Source organism: Plasmodium coatneyi, chromosome 9 (assembly GCF_001680005.1).
Source record: "Plasmodium coatneyi strain Hackeri chromosome 9, complete sequence".
NCBI classification, from domain to species: domain Eukaryota; phylum Apicomplexa; class Aconoidasida; order Haemosporida; family Plasmodiidae; genus Plasmodium; species Plasmodium coatneyi.
Window position 1 is genome coordinate 796388 of NC_033564.1, and position 12913 is coordinate 809300.

The following is a 12913-nucleotide window of genomic DNA, read 5'->3' on the forward strand; positions in this document are numbered from 1 at the left end:
ATCGAATGTGTAACCTTATTCGTTTTGTTTTCCCTAACAAGGGAAAATTACAAGGGGAAGGAGTACGAACAAATGGCTTAAACCTGGTGGAAAAGAAAAAAAAAAAAATTATCAAAATGGATGGTTCCCCCTTGTTACACCCATTTTTATATTAGCATATGCATGAAAGCCACAGGGAAAGAAAAACAAAATAACCATTTAATGCTGCACATACGTCGTGCCTATGAAAGCCGAAAAGCGAAAAGGTGCACTTTGCACTCTAACAGCACGTATCACATAGGTTTTATGGTTACACTATGCCAAATGTAACTTCACCTCTTTGGTTTAAAAAAAAAAAAAAAATATATATATATACTTGTTCGACATTCTCATTGTATACACGAGCCATTCCATGAATGAAAAAGATCTTTCTGAATCCCTACGGAGAGCGTCGACTTACCTCTTTACCTTAGTTTATAATCGAATAAAACTGGCATCGTGTGGCCGTTGCTCATCACAACACCGATTTATGCTTACTACCGCTCCTGCGCGAACAGGCACATACAAGCATATGTTCTGTTCACACGACGAAGTGCATTTCCTTCGTGTAAGCCATTATATGAGAGAACAGGCCCTTCCCCCATATTTGTACACTGCGGAAGTGCGAATTGCGGAGCGGATGCACTGAGCTCATCGGGGGAACGAAGGAAAAGCATCTCCGCAGCAGAGCAGGGCCTAGCGGCAGCAAATTTTAGGTGACCATATTGGAAGGGTCGTTCTGGGCAAACAGGTCAGACAAACCAGCAGCACACACGCGCATGCACTTACACACAAATACAAACACACGTTGGAACCAGGCCCCCTTCACCCCCGCGTATAACCTCACCACCACCACCACTGTACTGCCCACTTAAGATGCATGACTACGCGAGAGTGAACCACATAGACCTTGAGCAAGACCTCACGGTGGACGAGTACTACTCGGTGAAGTCCGGACTAAGAATAATTCTGAGCAAAATCAAGAGCCCCAAAATATATGGTTACTTCACCCTACTGACGGAGGCCGAAAATGACGAGGGGTTGCCGCACACTTTGGAGCATCTCATATTTCTTGGAAGCCACAAGTACCCATACAAAGGACTCCTAGACTCATTAGCCTACAAATGTCTATCCGAAGGAACGAATGCCTGGACGTCCATTGATCATACCTGCTACACAATAGAGACCTTTGGCATGGAAGGGTTTAGTAATATCCTACCCATTTATCTAGACTTCATCCTAAACCCAACCCTAGCCGATGATATGTTTCTGTCAGAAGTGCACCACATATATGAAAATGGAACTCATAATGGAGTGGTTTACTCAGAAATGAAGTCCATAGAAAATAACTGTGAGAATATTATCGAGAGGACAGTCATAACGAACCTTTACCCAAATGAGAAAAGTGGGTACCGGTTCGAGACAGGTGGTACTTTGGATGGGTTAAGGAAAACCAACAACGATCGTGTGAGGGAATACTTCAAAAAGTATTACAAGCTGGACAACTTTGCCATCATAATTTTTGGCAATTTTAACAACGACGATATATTGAATATCATTCACGAGTTTGAGCAGTACCACTTGGAGTTGAACCCGGACCAGTTACTGGGTGGGGTGGACACGACAAAGGGAAAAGTGGATAGCTCCCCCGCGGAGCAACTCTTCATAAGCCACATGCAAAGCCCGAAGAGACCCTGGAGCGAAGAGTGCAACGTCGAAAGGAGGAACGATTCCAGAATTGTAAAGAAGTATTATCCGTGCAATAACCTGAACAACGGGCAGGTGTGCCTTGCCTGGAGGGGATGCGATTGGGCTGATTTTCACACCAAGTTGGCCATATCCCTGTTGGGCAACTACCTCACCGACTTGACCACCTCCCCTGTTAGCAAGCGTCTCCTGGAGGACAAGGAGAACACCTACTGTAGTGGTTTGGACTTTGCGCTGGAGGACCTGAAAGGGAACTACTTTACCATCGACATTTACGACGTGGTATACAAGTTCAAAATGGCCAACGGGGCGGAGAAGCAACCACAAGCGGAGAAACCACAAACTGAACAACCACAAACGGAGCAACAAAAAACGGAGCAACCACAAACGGAGCAACCGGAAGAGAAATCGCCCAGAGTGTACGACCCCAAAATGGACGAAGTAGGGGAAATTACACGCAAGTGCCTGCAACAGGTCCTGGAAGAGCCGCTCAACATGGATAGGATGAAGAACATCATTGTGCGGTCCTACCTGCAGCATCTAAAGGATCTCGAGGCAGCCCCACAGTACCTCCTAAACGAATTTATCATAAAATATTTTATCTATGGGAAAAGCAAGGAAGACCTGAACAACTGCCTGAATTTGAAAAAGGCGTACGAGGATTTGTTGGGCGAAAAGGAGGAATACTGGAAGGAGGTGTTAAGGAAGTTCTTCGTGCAGAATAACTACGTCGAAGTGAGGTGCTACCCAAGTTATAAGAAGGCCAAGCAGATTGAACTCTTCGAGAGGAACCTAATCGAAAGTGAACAGAAGAAATACGGGAAGGAGAAGCTCCAAGAAATGGCCAAGCAGATTAGGAAAATTAAGGAGAGCTTCGAGAAGAAACCTCCTAAGAGTTCTCTCAACGTGGTTGACTCTGCGAAACCACAGAACGTTCTAATAGAGGGTCTCACCGTGTTCCGCAATTTTGAGCTTTTGCAAAAGGGGGAGAAAAAAACAGATACCTCATTGGGAGCGTCATCGAATGAAGTGGACACCCCACAGGATGTGTCCTGTGAAAATGCCAAGCTGTTGAGCTCCCTCGAAGGGGATCTGAAGAGAGTAATTTTCCCAATCCAGCTGAGCCACATTCCATCCAACTTCGTATCCATAAATGTGCTAATAAATTCGAGCAACGTGGATGAGGAGTTGCAGAAGTATATTCCCCTGTTGAGTTACCTGCTCTTCGAGACAGACGTAGAGGTGAACAAGACCAACGTCAAGTGTGAGTTATTCACAGAGGAGCTAATAAGACATACAATCAACTACTGTTGTAACTACGGTTTGGGTGGGAATGCCAAGAATTTCAGAGCGGGAAGTTTAGGAAATATTCTCTGTATACAAATTGTAGGTTTATATGAACACTATGAGAAATTATTTGACCTCCTCTTTTTATCGATGTTTAAAATGACCCTAACGGTAGAGAGGATGGAAATTATTTTGAAATCTGCTTATCAGAATTTGTTGCAAAAAAAAACGAAACCGAAGACGCTGGTAGTTAATATGGAATACGCTCTTCGCTACTTGAAGAATAGCCCCTCGGGAATTGTTTCCATTGGACAGCAAGAAATGATTCTTGAACTAATTGAGGATAAGAACAACCTAACCCAGTTGTACGATAAGCTGAACACTTTGAAGGCACAGCTCTTCGACTTAAACAACTGCGTCATTGCCATTGATGCGAACTTTTGCAAAATTAAAAATGTCTTCTCCTGGTACGACCGCTGGTTTGAGGTTACTTCCCCTGGGGAGAAATGCGCCACCCCATCTGAACTGCATAAGAAGAACTACACGGTGAATGCCCCATACACGGAATTCACCTTCAACCAGGCCAACGCAGCAAATTTGGCAAATTCGGCAAATGAGGTTAACCCTACCAACCCAGGTAACCCTTCCGATGCTGATAACAAGCCCCCCGGGGAGAAGGAACCTGCCTCCTATTTCGACGTAACCATCACCAACGGTGCGGAGTCGAAAGGAGAAACGCAGGGAAATACCCCCCAAATGTATAAACAGAGCAAACAGAACAGCTCCGAAAAGTACATATGCCTAGGCCCCAGTGTGCACAAAAACCTGAAGGAGTACCTAAACGCGGAGTTCGAAAAGGAAGACAAAAATTTCCAACTCAATTTGGTGAAGGAGAAATCCTACAATGGAGTCCTGTGCGGATTGAAGAGTACGGATGTTTCTTATCTGAAGCTGACTGTTAAGGTACCCGCAGGATATGAGCACGAAGATTACTGTGCACTGTTGCTTTTGCGCGAATTCTTCTGCATGACGGAAGGACCCCTCTACAACAGCATTCGGGGAGGAGGATTCGCTTACGAATGTGCCCTAGACTTTAACTGTATCCATGGGGAGCTAAGCTTACGCATATATAGATCAAGTGATATAATTAGCGCCCTGAAGGAAGCACTTCACATTTTTGACTACTACTGCAAGAACGAAATGAAGGAGGATGAAATTTCTCTTGCGAAAAGTAGCGCATATTACACCATCTTTAACAACCAGGAGACCATATCAGATAGAGCCTCGCAGACCATTTTTTTGAGTATAAAAAATTTGCCCTTAAATTTTTACAACAATTTGTTAAGGCAAATTGAAGGCATCACGACGAAGGATCTGCAGAAAATTTGCCACAAGTACCTCACTCGAATTGTAAACTTCAGAATCGACAGGAGTAATGCTCTGATCGGTTCGACCCTCTGCATCGTGTGCTGCTCCGATAAAATGGAGGAGATCCTTGACAGCCTTAGGAAGGACGTGAAGGTGGGCCCCATTTGCTCCCTCAGCGTTGGGCAACTTTTCCACTTTTTGAAAGACTACGATATTGGTGCGGCTCTTGGTGGGACGGCGGTCGATGTGGTTAGTCGTCCAGTGGACAGACCCGTCTGCTCCGCCAACGTGGACGACGATGAGGAGGACGATGAAGAAGATGACGATGATGAGGATGACCATTATGCCGATGGTGGTAGCCCTGTTGGGGGTGAAGACTACACCTCCTCGTCGGCCAATTCTACCTGCTCCGTGTTGTCCGAGGATGACAGCTACCCGGGGTTCTCCGAGGGGTACTAACTACCTGGTTATGTGCTAGCAAATGTGCCAACAAATGTACAATATAATATATGGCCCTCCCCCAATGTGCTTCCCCTGTAGGGAACGAAAAACGGCATTCGTATATCTGCCCATTTTAGCAGTATATTCCGCAGGGAATATTCCCCCCATTCTTCCCAACCACACTTTTTAAACCTCCCCTCCAAATAATGTAGAAAACCCAATTGGGAGAGCTGCGTGTGCATGTGGGTGAGGGAAGTTTTCCCTTAACAGACACTTTACACCACAACTGATATATAAAACCATGCTTGATTGAACTTAACCAATCTTTCCTCGATGATTTTTTTGAACAAAATTAGAGGATAATTTTTTTCTTCTTAAAGCGGATAAACAGGTGCCCCTTGTAGGGGGAGAACACCAAAAAAAGGCTCCTCGGGGTGTTGAAAAAAAAAAATCGCACATAGTGCCCAAAGGTGCAAAACAAATGGCGTCAATTTTTTGGGGGGTACAAAAGTTGATGGTTTAAAAAATGGGTAACAAAGAATGATTGTGTGTGGCAGTTGTACCCCCCACGCAGTGAAGTGGAGCTTGCGCTTAGTAACGTTGGCGTGACGACCTATACCTATGCTACGCCAGGATGGCGTCCAAATCCCGGCAGTGACGAATCTCAATATCGATATACTCATACGGAAGAACGACATCCCTCCTGCGGAAGCGGGAAAAAAGCCCGTCCGCAAAGGGGTCATACTGAGATAGGCGTGTATCGCAGTTTTTTTCCAGCTTCAACTTCAAGTAGGAGTACCACTCATTAGGGGGAACTTCACTACCATCCCGAAACATGGTAATCCAGGCACAGTTAATATTTTTATTCTTCGCGCCCATGATGTCTGTGAAGACATCGTCCCCTACATGCATCCACTGGTCAATCTCAAAGTGCAGATTCTTCTTTTTCAAAAGATTCTCTGCTATGTTAAAAATTTCTACACTTGGCTTGGAATAATTATAATCCATGGACCTAATGACAAAGGTAAAAATCTCATTTAAGAATTTGATCCCATTTACATCTGAGTCTCCATTTGTGATGGCTCCTAAGATGTATCCCCTATGTTTGAGTTCTCTTAAATATTCTAAAGTCCCTGGACTGATGAATAGGTGCACATCGTTCTTCTTCTCCTTCCACAACTCCTGCACCTCCGATACGAATTTCACTTCATCGTAGTTTGTCTGTTTGGCCAAATATTTTAACGCATCGATTCGTATGTTTGTTAGAATTTGAACCCCATCTTTATTTGAATCTATTTTCTTTTCCAACAATTCTTTTACCAATTTAGTGATGGACAGCTCGTACTCCTTCTGAAGGTAGTCATACAATCTCTTGTAGTTTTTTTTCATGTATTTGTAGCACTCCCCGTCTGCATAATTTAGCAAACCATCGATGTTCCATATGGTGTGGTCCAGGTCGAAGGTGATCAGCTTGATCTTTTTAAAGTTTTGCTTCTTCCCCTTCTCCGTGATGTAGAAGCATTTCTTTCCCTCCATCGCGGAGGGTAGTTCGATAAACGTAGTTAATGGAGAGCGCTTCGCCAAGGGGTACCTTTCTACTCGACGGCTAATTCCCCCCCTTCGGCGATTCTATGCAAAAGGGGACCGTCTCCTCACGGAAATAATAGTAGCAGGTTTATTTGTCTTTCCCTCACCTCCTTTCAACTGAATTTTTTTTTTTTCACTGTCCTATAATTTGTAATGATTGACTCCCCATTCGTCACGCTGGACGTCCATTTTTTATGCTCCTTTGGGTAAGCCACTTGGGCTAAGTTGGCTATTTTTTTTTTTGTGAGGATTCAAAAATGGCTTCTTGCTACAATGCGAGCGCGTGCGTAAGCCTCTTCCCCTAAATGTGAACTCGATTAAATTTGCATCCGGTGGGAAAGTTTTTTGCGAAAAAAAAAAAAAAAAATTCATTCCACTAGGGTGATTCCATTCCAGTGCATCAAACCCGTTGAATCCATTTCGACACTTCTAGTAAAGCGCATAGGGCCGCTCGTGGATCCGCTTAACGTGGAAATCCGCGGCGGGTCATCCATCCACCCCTACTACGTTCCCTACAGTGGGAGCAAATTGGTAGGGACGCAAGTGTGGGGGAGAGCCATCTTTCCCTTTCTATGGGAAACGACCGAGGGGGAAAGGACTTAGATGCGCCTCACGGTACCTGCTACATGCCTTTCTACTGCACCTTTCAGTGTGTATTCTTTACGCATAGAGAGGGGGGGAAGGTTCATCTCTCCCATTTGTGTGCCACGGCAATGCTCTCGACGCACACTGCCGCGTAGGAACCGCTCAGCAGCTGCGTAGTAACCGAACGGTAACTGCGTCATGGATGTACCCCATACTTACCACTCCAACACACATGCCCGCATGGAAAGTAAGGGAAATTCCCTCAGCGAGACAAAAGAGCAATCGTCCTCACCGGTTGGATATACCTAATTGGTGCCTCCTCCCACAAATAGGTTACTGGAATGATCACTTATAATGACGCACTAGCCACGCATCGAATGTCGCTGTATAAGTTCTATTCAAATGCGCATCCTGTTAAAGAGGGAAATTATTTTTTTAAAATTGTCCCTCCGGGGGATGTGCAAAATGTGACACGCCGACGTGGATTGTTGTAGATTCTCCCACTTGGTTCATTTCCCTTTTGTACAATCCGTCCCATTTTTTTATCCCATGACGGATAATTATCTTTACGGAGGGGTACGTATACCCTGGTGTGCGTTTACCCTACATGATGATGGACGGGTGGGTTCCCAAACTCCCCTGCAGAGCAATGGGGGTTTAAACCGGAACATGTTTGCTATTCCATTATGTGATGTGACCAGAATATAGGTGTGATGAAAATTGTGATGAGGTGAACTACCTTTTTTCGGTGGAGGAAATATATACTGCTGGAAAAGACCTACCCCAGAGAGGGTCCACTTTTCTATTCAGCGAAATGAGCGTGCCATTGGGACATACAGATGAAGAGGACAACCCCCATGGGGGATTTGTTAAAGTGGCTATAATGGCATTGGTGACGGCCGCACCTCTGCACAGATTTAACCCCTTCGGTGAAACCCTGTTGAAATTCATTTCATTGCAAAGGAGAGTCATAATAAAATGATAATGCGTCCCATTCAAGCTGCAAAAGAGGGGACGGCGTTCGTTATTTAAATTGGCATGCAGTAAAAAAAAAAAAAAAAAAAAAAAAAAATAATAAAATAAAATAAATAAAATAAAATAAAATAAAATAACCAGTTTGTGGTAGTACCACTTAAATGTTATCACTCAAATTAGCATACGCATATGTACATGAGCTGTTTTTTTTTTTTTTTTTTTTTTTTCCTTTCAAGTGGGGAAATTTTAGGGGAAAGGAGCTCCCCACGGTTGTTGCTTACGGGGGGCGAAGTGCCGACCTGGTCGACCAATTTTTTTTGTCACGCGTAGGAGTGGAAGTTGAAGCTGCACTGGTGGAGTTTAATTCTCGTTGTTTTTGTCACCAAGTGGGGAAACTGTCAGCGCAGCGTTTTTTCCATCCTCATTTTTTTGCTGCATTTTTTAACTTCATTTTTTTTGCAGCATTTTTTAAATACATATTTTACTTAAATTTTTTTACTCCATTTTGCTTGCATCCCCTCGTTGGCGTGACGCGGTTTTTTTCCTCATTACATTAGCAAAGGTTCTTCGACCACCGTGGTAACGCGATACAGGACCCCCTAACAAAACGCAGGGATAAGAAACACCTCCTACCTCTATCAGCAAGCCATATGTAGAAGCGCATATGCATTTGTCCTTTGTGCCCCCCTGTTGTTTCCCCGCCACGGCGCTTCCCACAGAGAAATGACGGAGCTGTATATCCTGTTCGAGTGCTCTGCGGGATACTTCCTGCTGAGGGTAAAGGAATGGGAACAAATAGGAAGCAACGAAAATTTGGAGAAGAAAATACAAAAGGCGGATTTATTTCACGAGATTGTACAATTGTGCTCTTTTATATCCTTCGAAACGGCTGAAAGGGCGCTGGATAATTTGGTCCACATTAATGAAGGGAAAGCGACCGATTTTTTGCTAACCTTTTTGGAGCAAAATCTGCCGAGCAATAAAAGTCAATACGAATTGGGCGTGGCGGATATCAACTTGGGAAAGTACCTCTCCAATATTGGCTTCAACGTAGTACATAATAATAACATACTGGAATTGTTCAGGGCGTGCAGACAATTTTATTTGAAAAAAATTGGTACCTATGTAGACAACAGTGGGGATATAGATATAAAGCACTTCAACATTGGTTTGGGACATAGCTACTCCAGGTCGAAGCTGAAGCTGGACCCAAGGAAACAGGACAAGTCCATCATCAACAGTATTGGGACAATTGAATCGCTAGATAAAAATATTAACTTGTTCAGCATGAGGGTGATCGAGTGGTACAGTTGGCATTTTCCAGAACTGAAGAAAATAGTCACCGATGTGTGCATGTATTGTAAGTTGGTGAATTTAATAAAAATTAAAGACGAGTTCAACTTCGACGATGAGACGGAAAGAGAAAAAATCACCGAAATTACCAACGATGAACAGATGACCGAGAAAATTGTAAAGGTAGCTAACCTTTCCATTGGACAAGAACTAACCCAGGAGGATCTAAACAACATAATAAATTTTTCCAATGAGGTTATTAACCTATTTAATACTAGAAACGTGTTATGGGAATATTTGGATAAAAAGCTGAATATTGTTTCGCCAAATTTGAAGGAGCTTCTTGGAAATACGCTGAGTGCTCGCTTGATTAGCCATGCAGGCTCTCTCGTAAATTTAGCGAAATGCCCCTCCAGTAGTATTCAAATCTTCGGATCGGAAAAGGCCCTGTTCAACTCCCTTAAGGGGAATAAAAAGACGCCGAAATTTGGCATCCTCTACAACTCTTCTTACATTTCTAAGACGCCTCTCCCCATGAAGGGACGCATGTCTAGGTATCTGTCGTGTAAAAGTGCCATGGCGGCTAGAATTGACTCCTTCTCGGACCACCCCACCAACTCATACGGGGTCATATTTAAGAAGCAGCTCGAGCACAAGATCCTCCACATGGTCAAGGGGGTGAAGCTCTCCAAAAATATCGACTACATGAACGAGGCGGAACAGATTTACAATCAAGAGATCGGCGCGGTGCCTGATGGGGAAGAGGACCAAGAAGGCAAGAAGAAAAAGAAGAAAAAAAAGAAGAAGAAAAAAAAAAACAAGAAGAAGAACAAGGAGGGGGAAGGAGAAGAAGGTGCCGATGTCAATGGCGACCAGAATGAGGAGGAAGACCAACCCGCTGTTGAGGTAAACCAAAGCGACGCCGACTCGGACAGCGACTGACGCACGCGCGTGAAGTTTCTTCACTACCGTTTTGTCCACATAGTAATCCTTTTAAAAAATATTTTTTCCTTCAATGCAAATGTGCGTTGTCTCCTCCCAATGAGGAACGTCTCTATGTGTTTACTGTTTAGCTTTACCAAAGCTGCTTTTCTTTGAGAACTGTTTTTGCCCCCACACAGGGGCTCTTCCCTTTTAATTCATTCGTGTGTTGCGGTGTTCCCGCATTGTGAATTGGGCTTCCCATTGGATGGGGGAAATGTATGCCAATCGCGCAACAAATTGGTTAAAAATGTTACAAAGGAGGCGGCACCTTTCTACAGCAGGGGTTAAAAAGGTCACCACCAAGTGTGCGTTTTCACTTTAACAAAGCGACCACATGGGCGGAAAACTGCACTGAACAAAAAAAAAATAGAAAAAAAGCTAGCTAGGAAAAAAAAAATATAGCAAAAAAGCTAGCTAAAAAAAAAAATAGAAAAAAGCTAGCACAAATGCAAACAAGCACTTGCGCATGTACCGTAGGCATATACCTAAGCGTGCACCTACTCGTACATGGCCAAGTAATAATCGTAAGAAACCCAGTGGAGTTTGCTCCTACACAATTCGTAGTTTTTTTGACCCACCTTGGCGAGAACAAACTCCAGCTGTTGCGGGTTTATGTAGTACACGGACTCTCCCCCATTGGCCATCGTTTTAAATATGTCCTTCTCCTCAAGGCAGGAAATAATATCATTGGTCTCAATACTGGTAATTTCAGACAACTCCTGAATGGATAACTGCTCGTAATTTACCAGCACCTTAAGTAGTGTCTCATACCAGTAAGCCATGTAAGACGCAACCCCCAGGTCAGATAGGGGTCTCTCCGGCGTACCAGTACGTCTCTCCTTTTGGGATAAAAAGTAGCTAAAATTGATGAGAAATTTCCCATAACCCTTCTTCTGATGTTGTGGCAGCGTCAAAATGCAAGACACATTATTCTTCGAATATTTCTCCTTAGAAAAATATCCCGTAATATGGTAGCCAAATTTATCAAACTCCGTAATGACATAAAAAAGGAATAAATTCACCCTATGCTTTAATGTTTTATGGTCCAGGAATAGCTTCGATAGAAAGCATAAGTTCTCACAATAAATTCGAAAATAACTTCCATCAATTTCGAAAATGGAAATTTTTTCGCATCGATATATTTCATTCCCGGGGGGATGTCTTATTTCACATTTTTCTGTATGTCTAAGTAGCTCTTCATTTTCTTTAAAAAAAGATAAGCAAAACTCGCATATATATAGGATGTCTATATTTTGGTACTCCTTCGGGTAGGGAGAAAAGTACCACGTATCAATTAGGTACTTTCCAAATTTTATTTGGTTTATTGTTTTCAGTTTTGTATTTTCTTCATGTTCTCTTAAATATTCCTTATCAATTCCTGCGTGGTGATCATCATGGTCTGATTCCTCATTTTCCATTTGTCGTACACATGGTAATCCATCGTCTGGTTCTTCTTCCAGAAGACGCAAATTCTTATACGCCAACCAACAGTCTAGACGTCTATCGAACTTCTCCCAATGGACATAGTAGTCATAGTCCCACTCATTCATTTGTGTTGTGCTTGTGCTCAGCTCCGTAGATAATTTACTCATTATTTCATTTTTACTCAAATTTAAAGGGAAGAAAAAATTCACTTCGTTCAGGCTTTTATTTTTTGGCCTTGCATACACAATGGAACAATACCTCCAAACTTTGTTCAGGGGATCCAGACCCCACATGACTTGCTTCACTGGTAATGCATTTGGGAATATCAGCGCGTAGGAGTCGTTAAACTTGGATAACGAACTAAGGGACTTCCCCGTGCTTCTCGCTTTGCTGCTTCCCCCTTTGACTGCTTTACTACCACTTCCAGTGGGGTTAGCCGAGTTGTTTGCCACACTGGCGGAACCCTTCTCCTTGCTCCTGGAGCTGCTCGACCCCTTCGTGTTTGTCTTGCTTCCCCCCTTGGCCGCTTTACTACCAATGGGGGGAAGGCTGCAAATGGGCGCAATGGCCGTGGTGCTACCCCCCGTCGTAGTAGTAATCGTCGTTGTAGCAATGGTGGGATTACTATTCGTGTTGGTAGCAATCGTGGCACCGTCTGCGGAACCGCCTCCAGTTACCTCCCCTGAACCGCCAGCGGCAGCCATCGTCTCATCCACCTTTGGCGGAGTATCCTCCTCCCCAATGGGTGTTATCATCATGGCGGACTTGCTACTCCCCCCCTTGGAGCCTTTACTCGAGCCCCCACCTCCCCCCTTATTCACCTGCGAACTGCCATTTCTACTTCCCCCCATTCTGTTCACTTAAAAAAACAAGATATATAACTTGGTCTCAGTTTTAATGAATTTTTTTTTGACCAATTTTTTTTCCTCAAAATGGATTATCCCCAAGGGGGAGGGTTAAAATGGCCCTGCAGGAGGGGAAGTTCCTCTCCATGCGTGAAGGGCACCAATCATCCGTTTAAGCCGATCCCGCATGGGCTGTATGTTAAGAAGCCCATTCAGCTATATCGCGCGCCTTTTTTTTTTTTTTTTTTTTTTTAAAACTATACAAACATCGTTCTGTTTCTCCTTGTTCGTCATTTCGGGAGATGGAAGGGGCTGCCCCCCTCGGCCCTTTTTTTTTCCCCTTGCGCCGACGGGCATTCAGCACAAGCATGTACATGTGGGCAAGAAAATTCGCATGC

General features: G+C 43.8%; 4 protein-coding genes across 4 annotated transcripts; 2 read left to right on the forward strand and 2 right to left on the reverse strand.

Moving 5' to 3' along the window:
* Positions 1-894: 894 nt before the first annotated feature.
* On the forward strand, positions 895-4839 carry PCOAH_00025010 (Uncharacterized protein; the record flags this gene model as incomplete). The annotated part of the gene is made up of 1 exon (XM_020059306.1): positions 895-4839. The coding sequence occupies one exon, from the start codon at positions 895-897 to the stop codon at positions 4837-4839; it is 3945 nt and encodes a 1314-aa protein (XP_019914885.1).
* A 606-nt stretch (positions 4840-5445) lies between these two features.
* On the reverse strand, positions 5446-6357 carry PCOAH_00025020 (Uncharacterized protein; the record flags this gene model as incomplete). The annotated part of the gene is made up of 1 exon (XM_020059307.1): positions 5446-6357. One exon carries the CDS (start codon positions 6355-6357, stop codon positions 5446-5448), a length of 912 nt encoding a protein of 303 aa, XP_019914747.1.
* Positions 6358-8691: 2334 nt separating this feature from the next.
* PCOAH_00025030 (Ribonucleolar protein) lies at positions 8692-10203 on the forward strand (the record flags this gene model as incomplete). The annotated part of the gene is made up of 1 exon (XM_020059308.1): positions 8692-10203. One exon carries the CDS (start codon positions 8692-8694, stop codon positions 10201-10203), a length of 1512 nt encoding a protein of 503 aa, XP_019915096.1.
* Positions 10204-10742: 539 nt separating this feature from the next.
* Positions 10743-12521, reverse strand: PCOAH_00025040 (Histone acetyltransferase; the record flags this gene model as incomplete). The annotated part of the gene is made up of 1 exon (XM_020059309.1): positions 10743-12521. The coding sequence occupies one exon, from the start codon at positions 12519-12521 to the stop codon at positions 10743-10745; it is 1779 nt and encodes a 592-aa protein (XP_019914963.1).
* Positions 12522-12913: the final 392 nt, after the last annotated feature.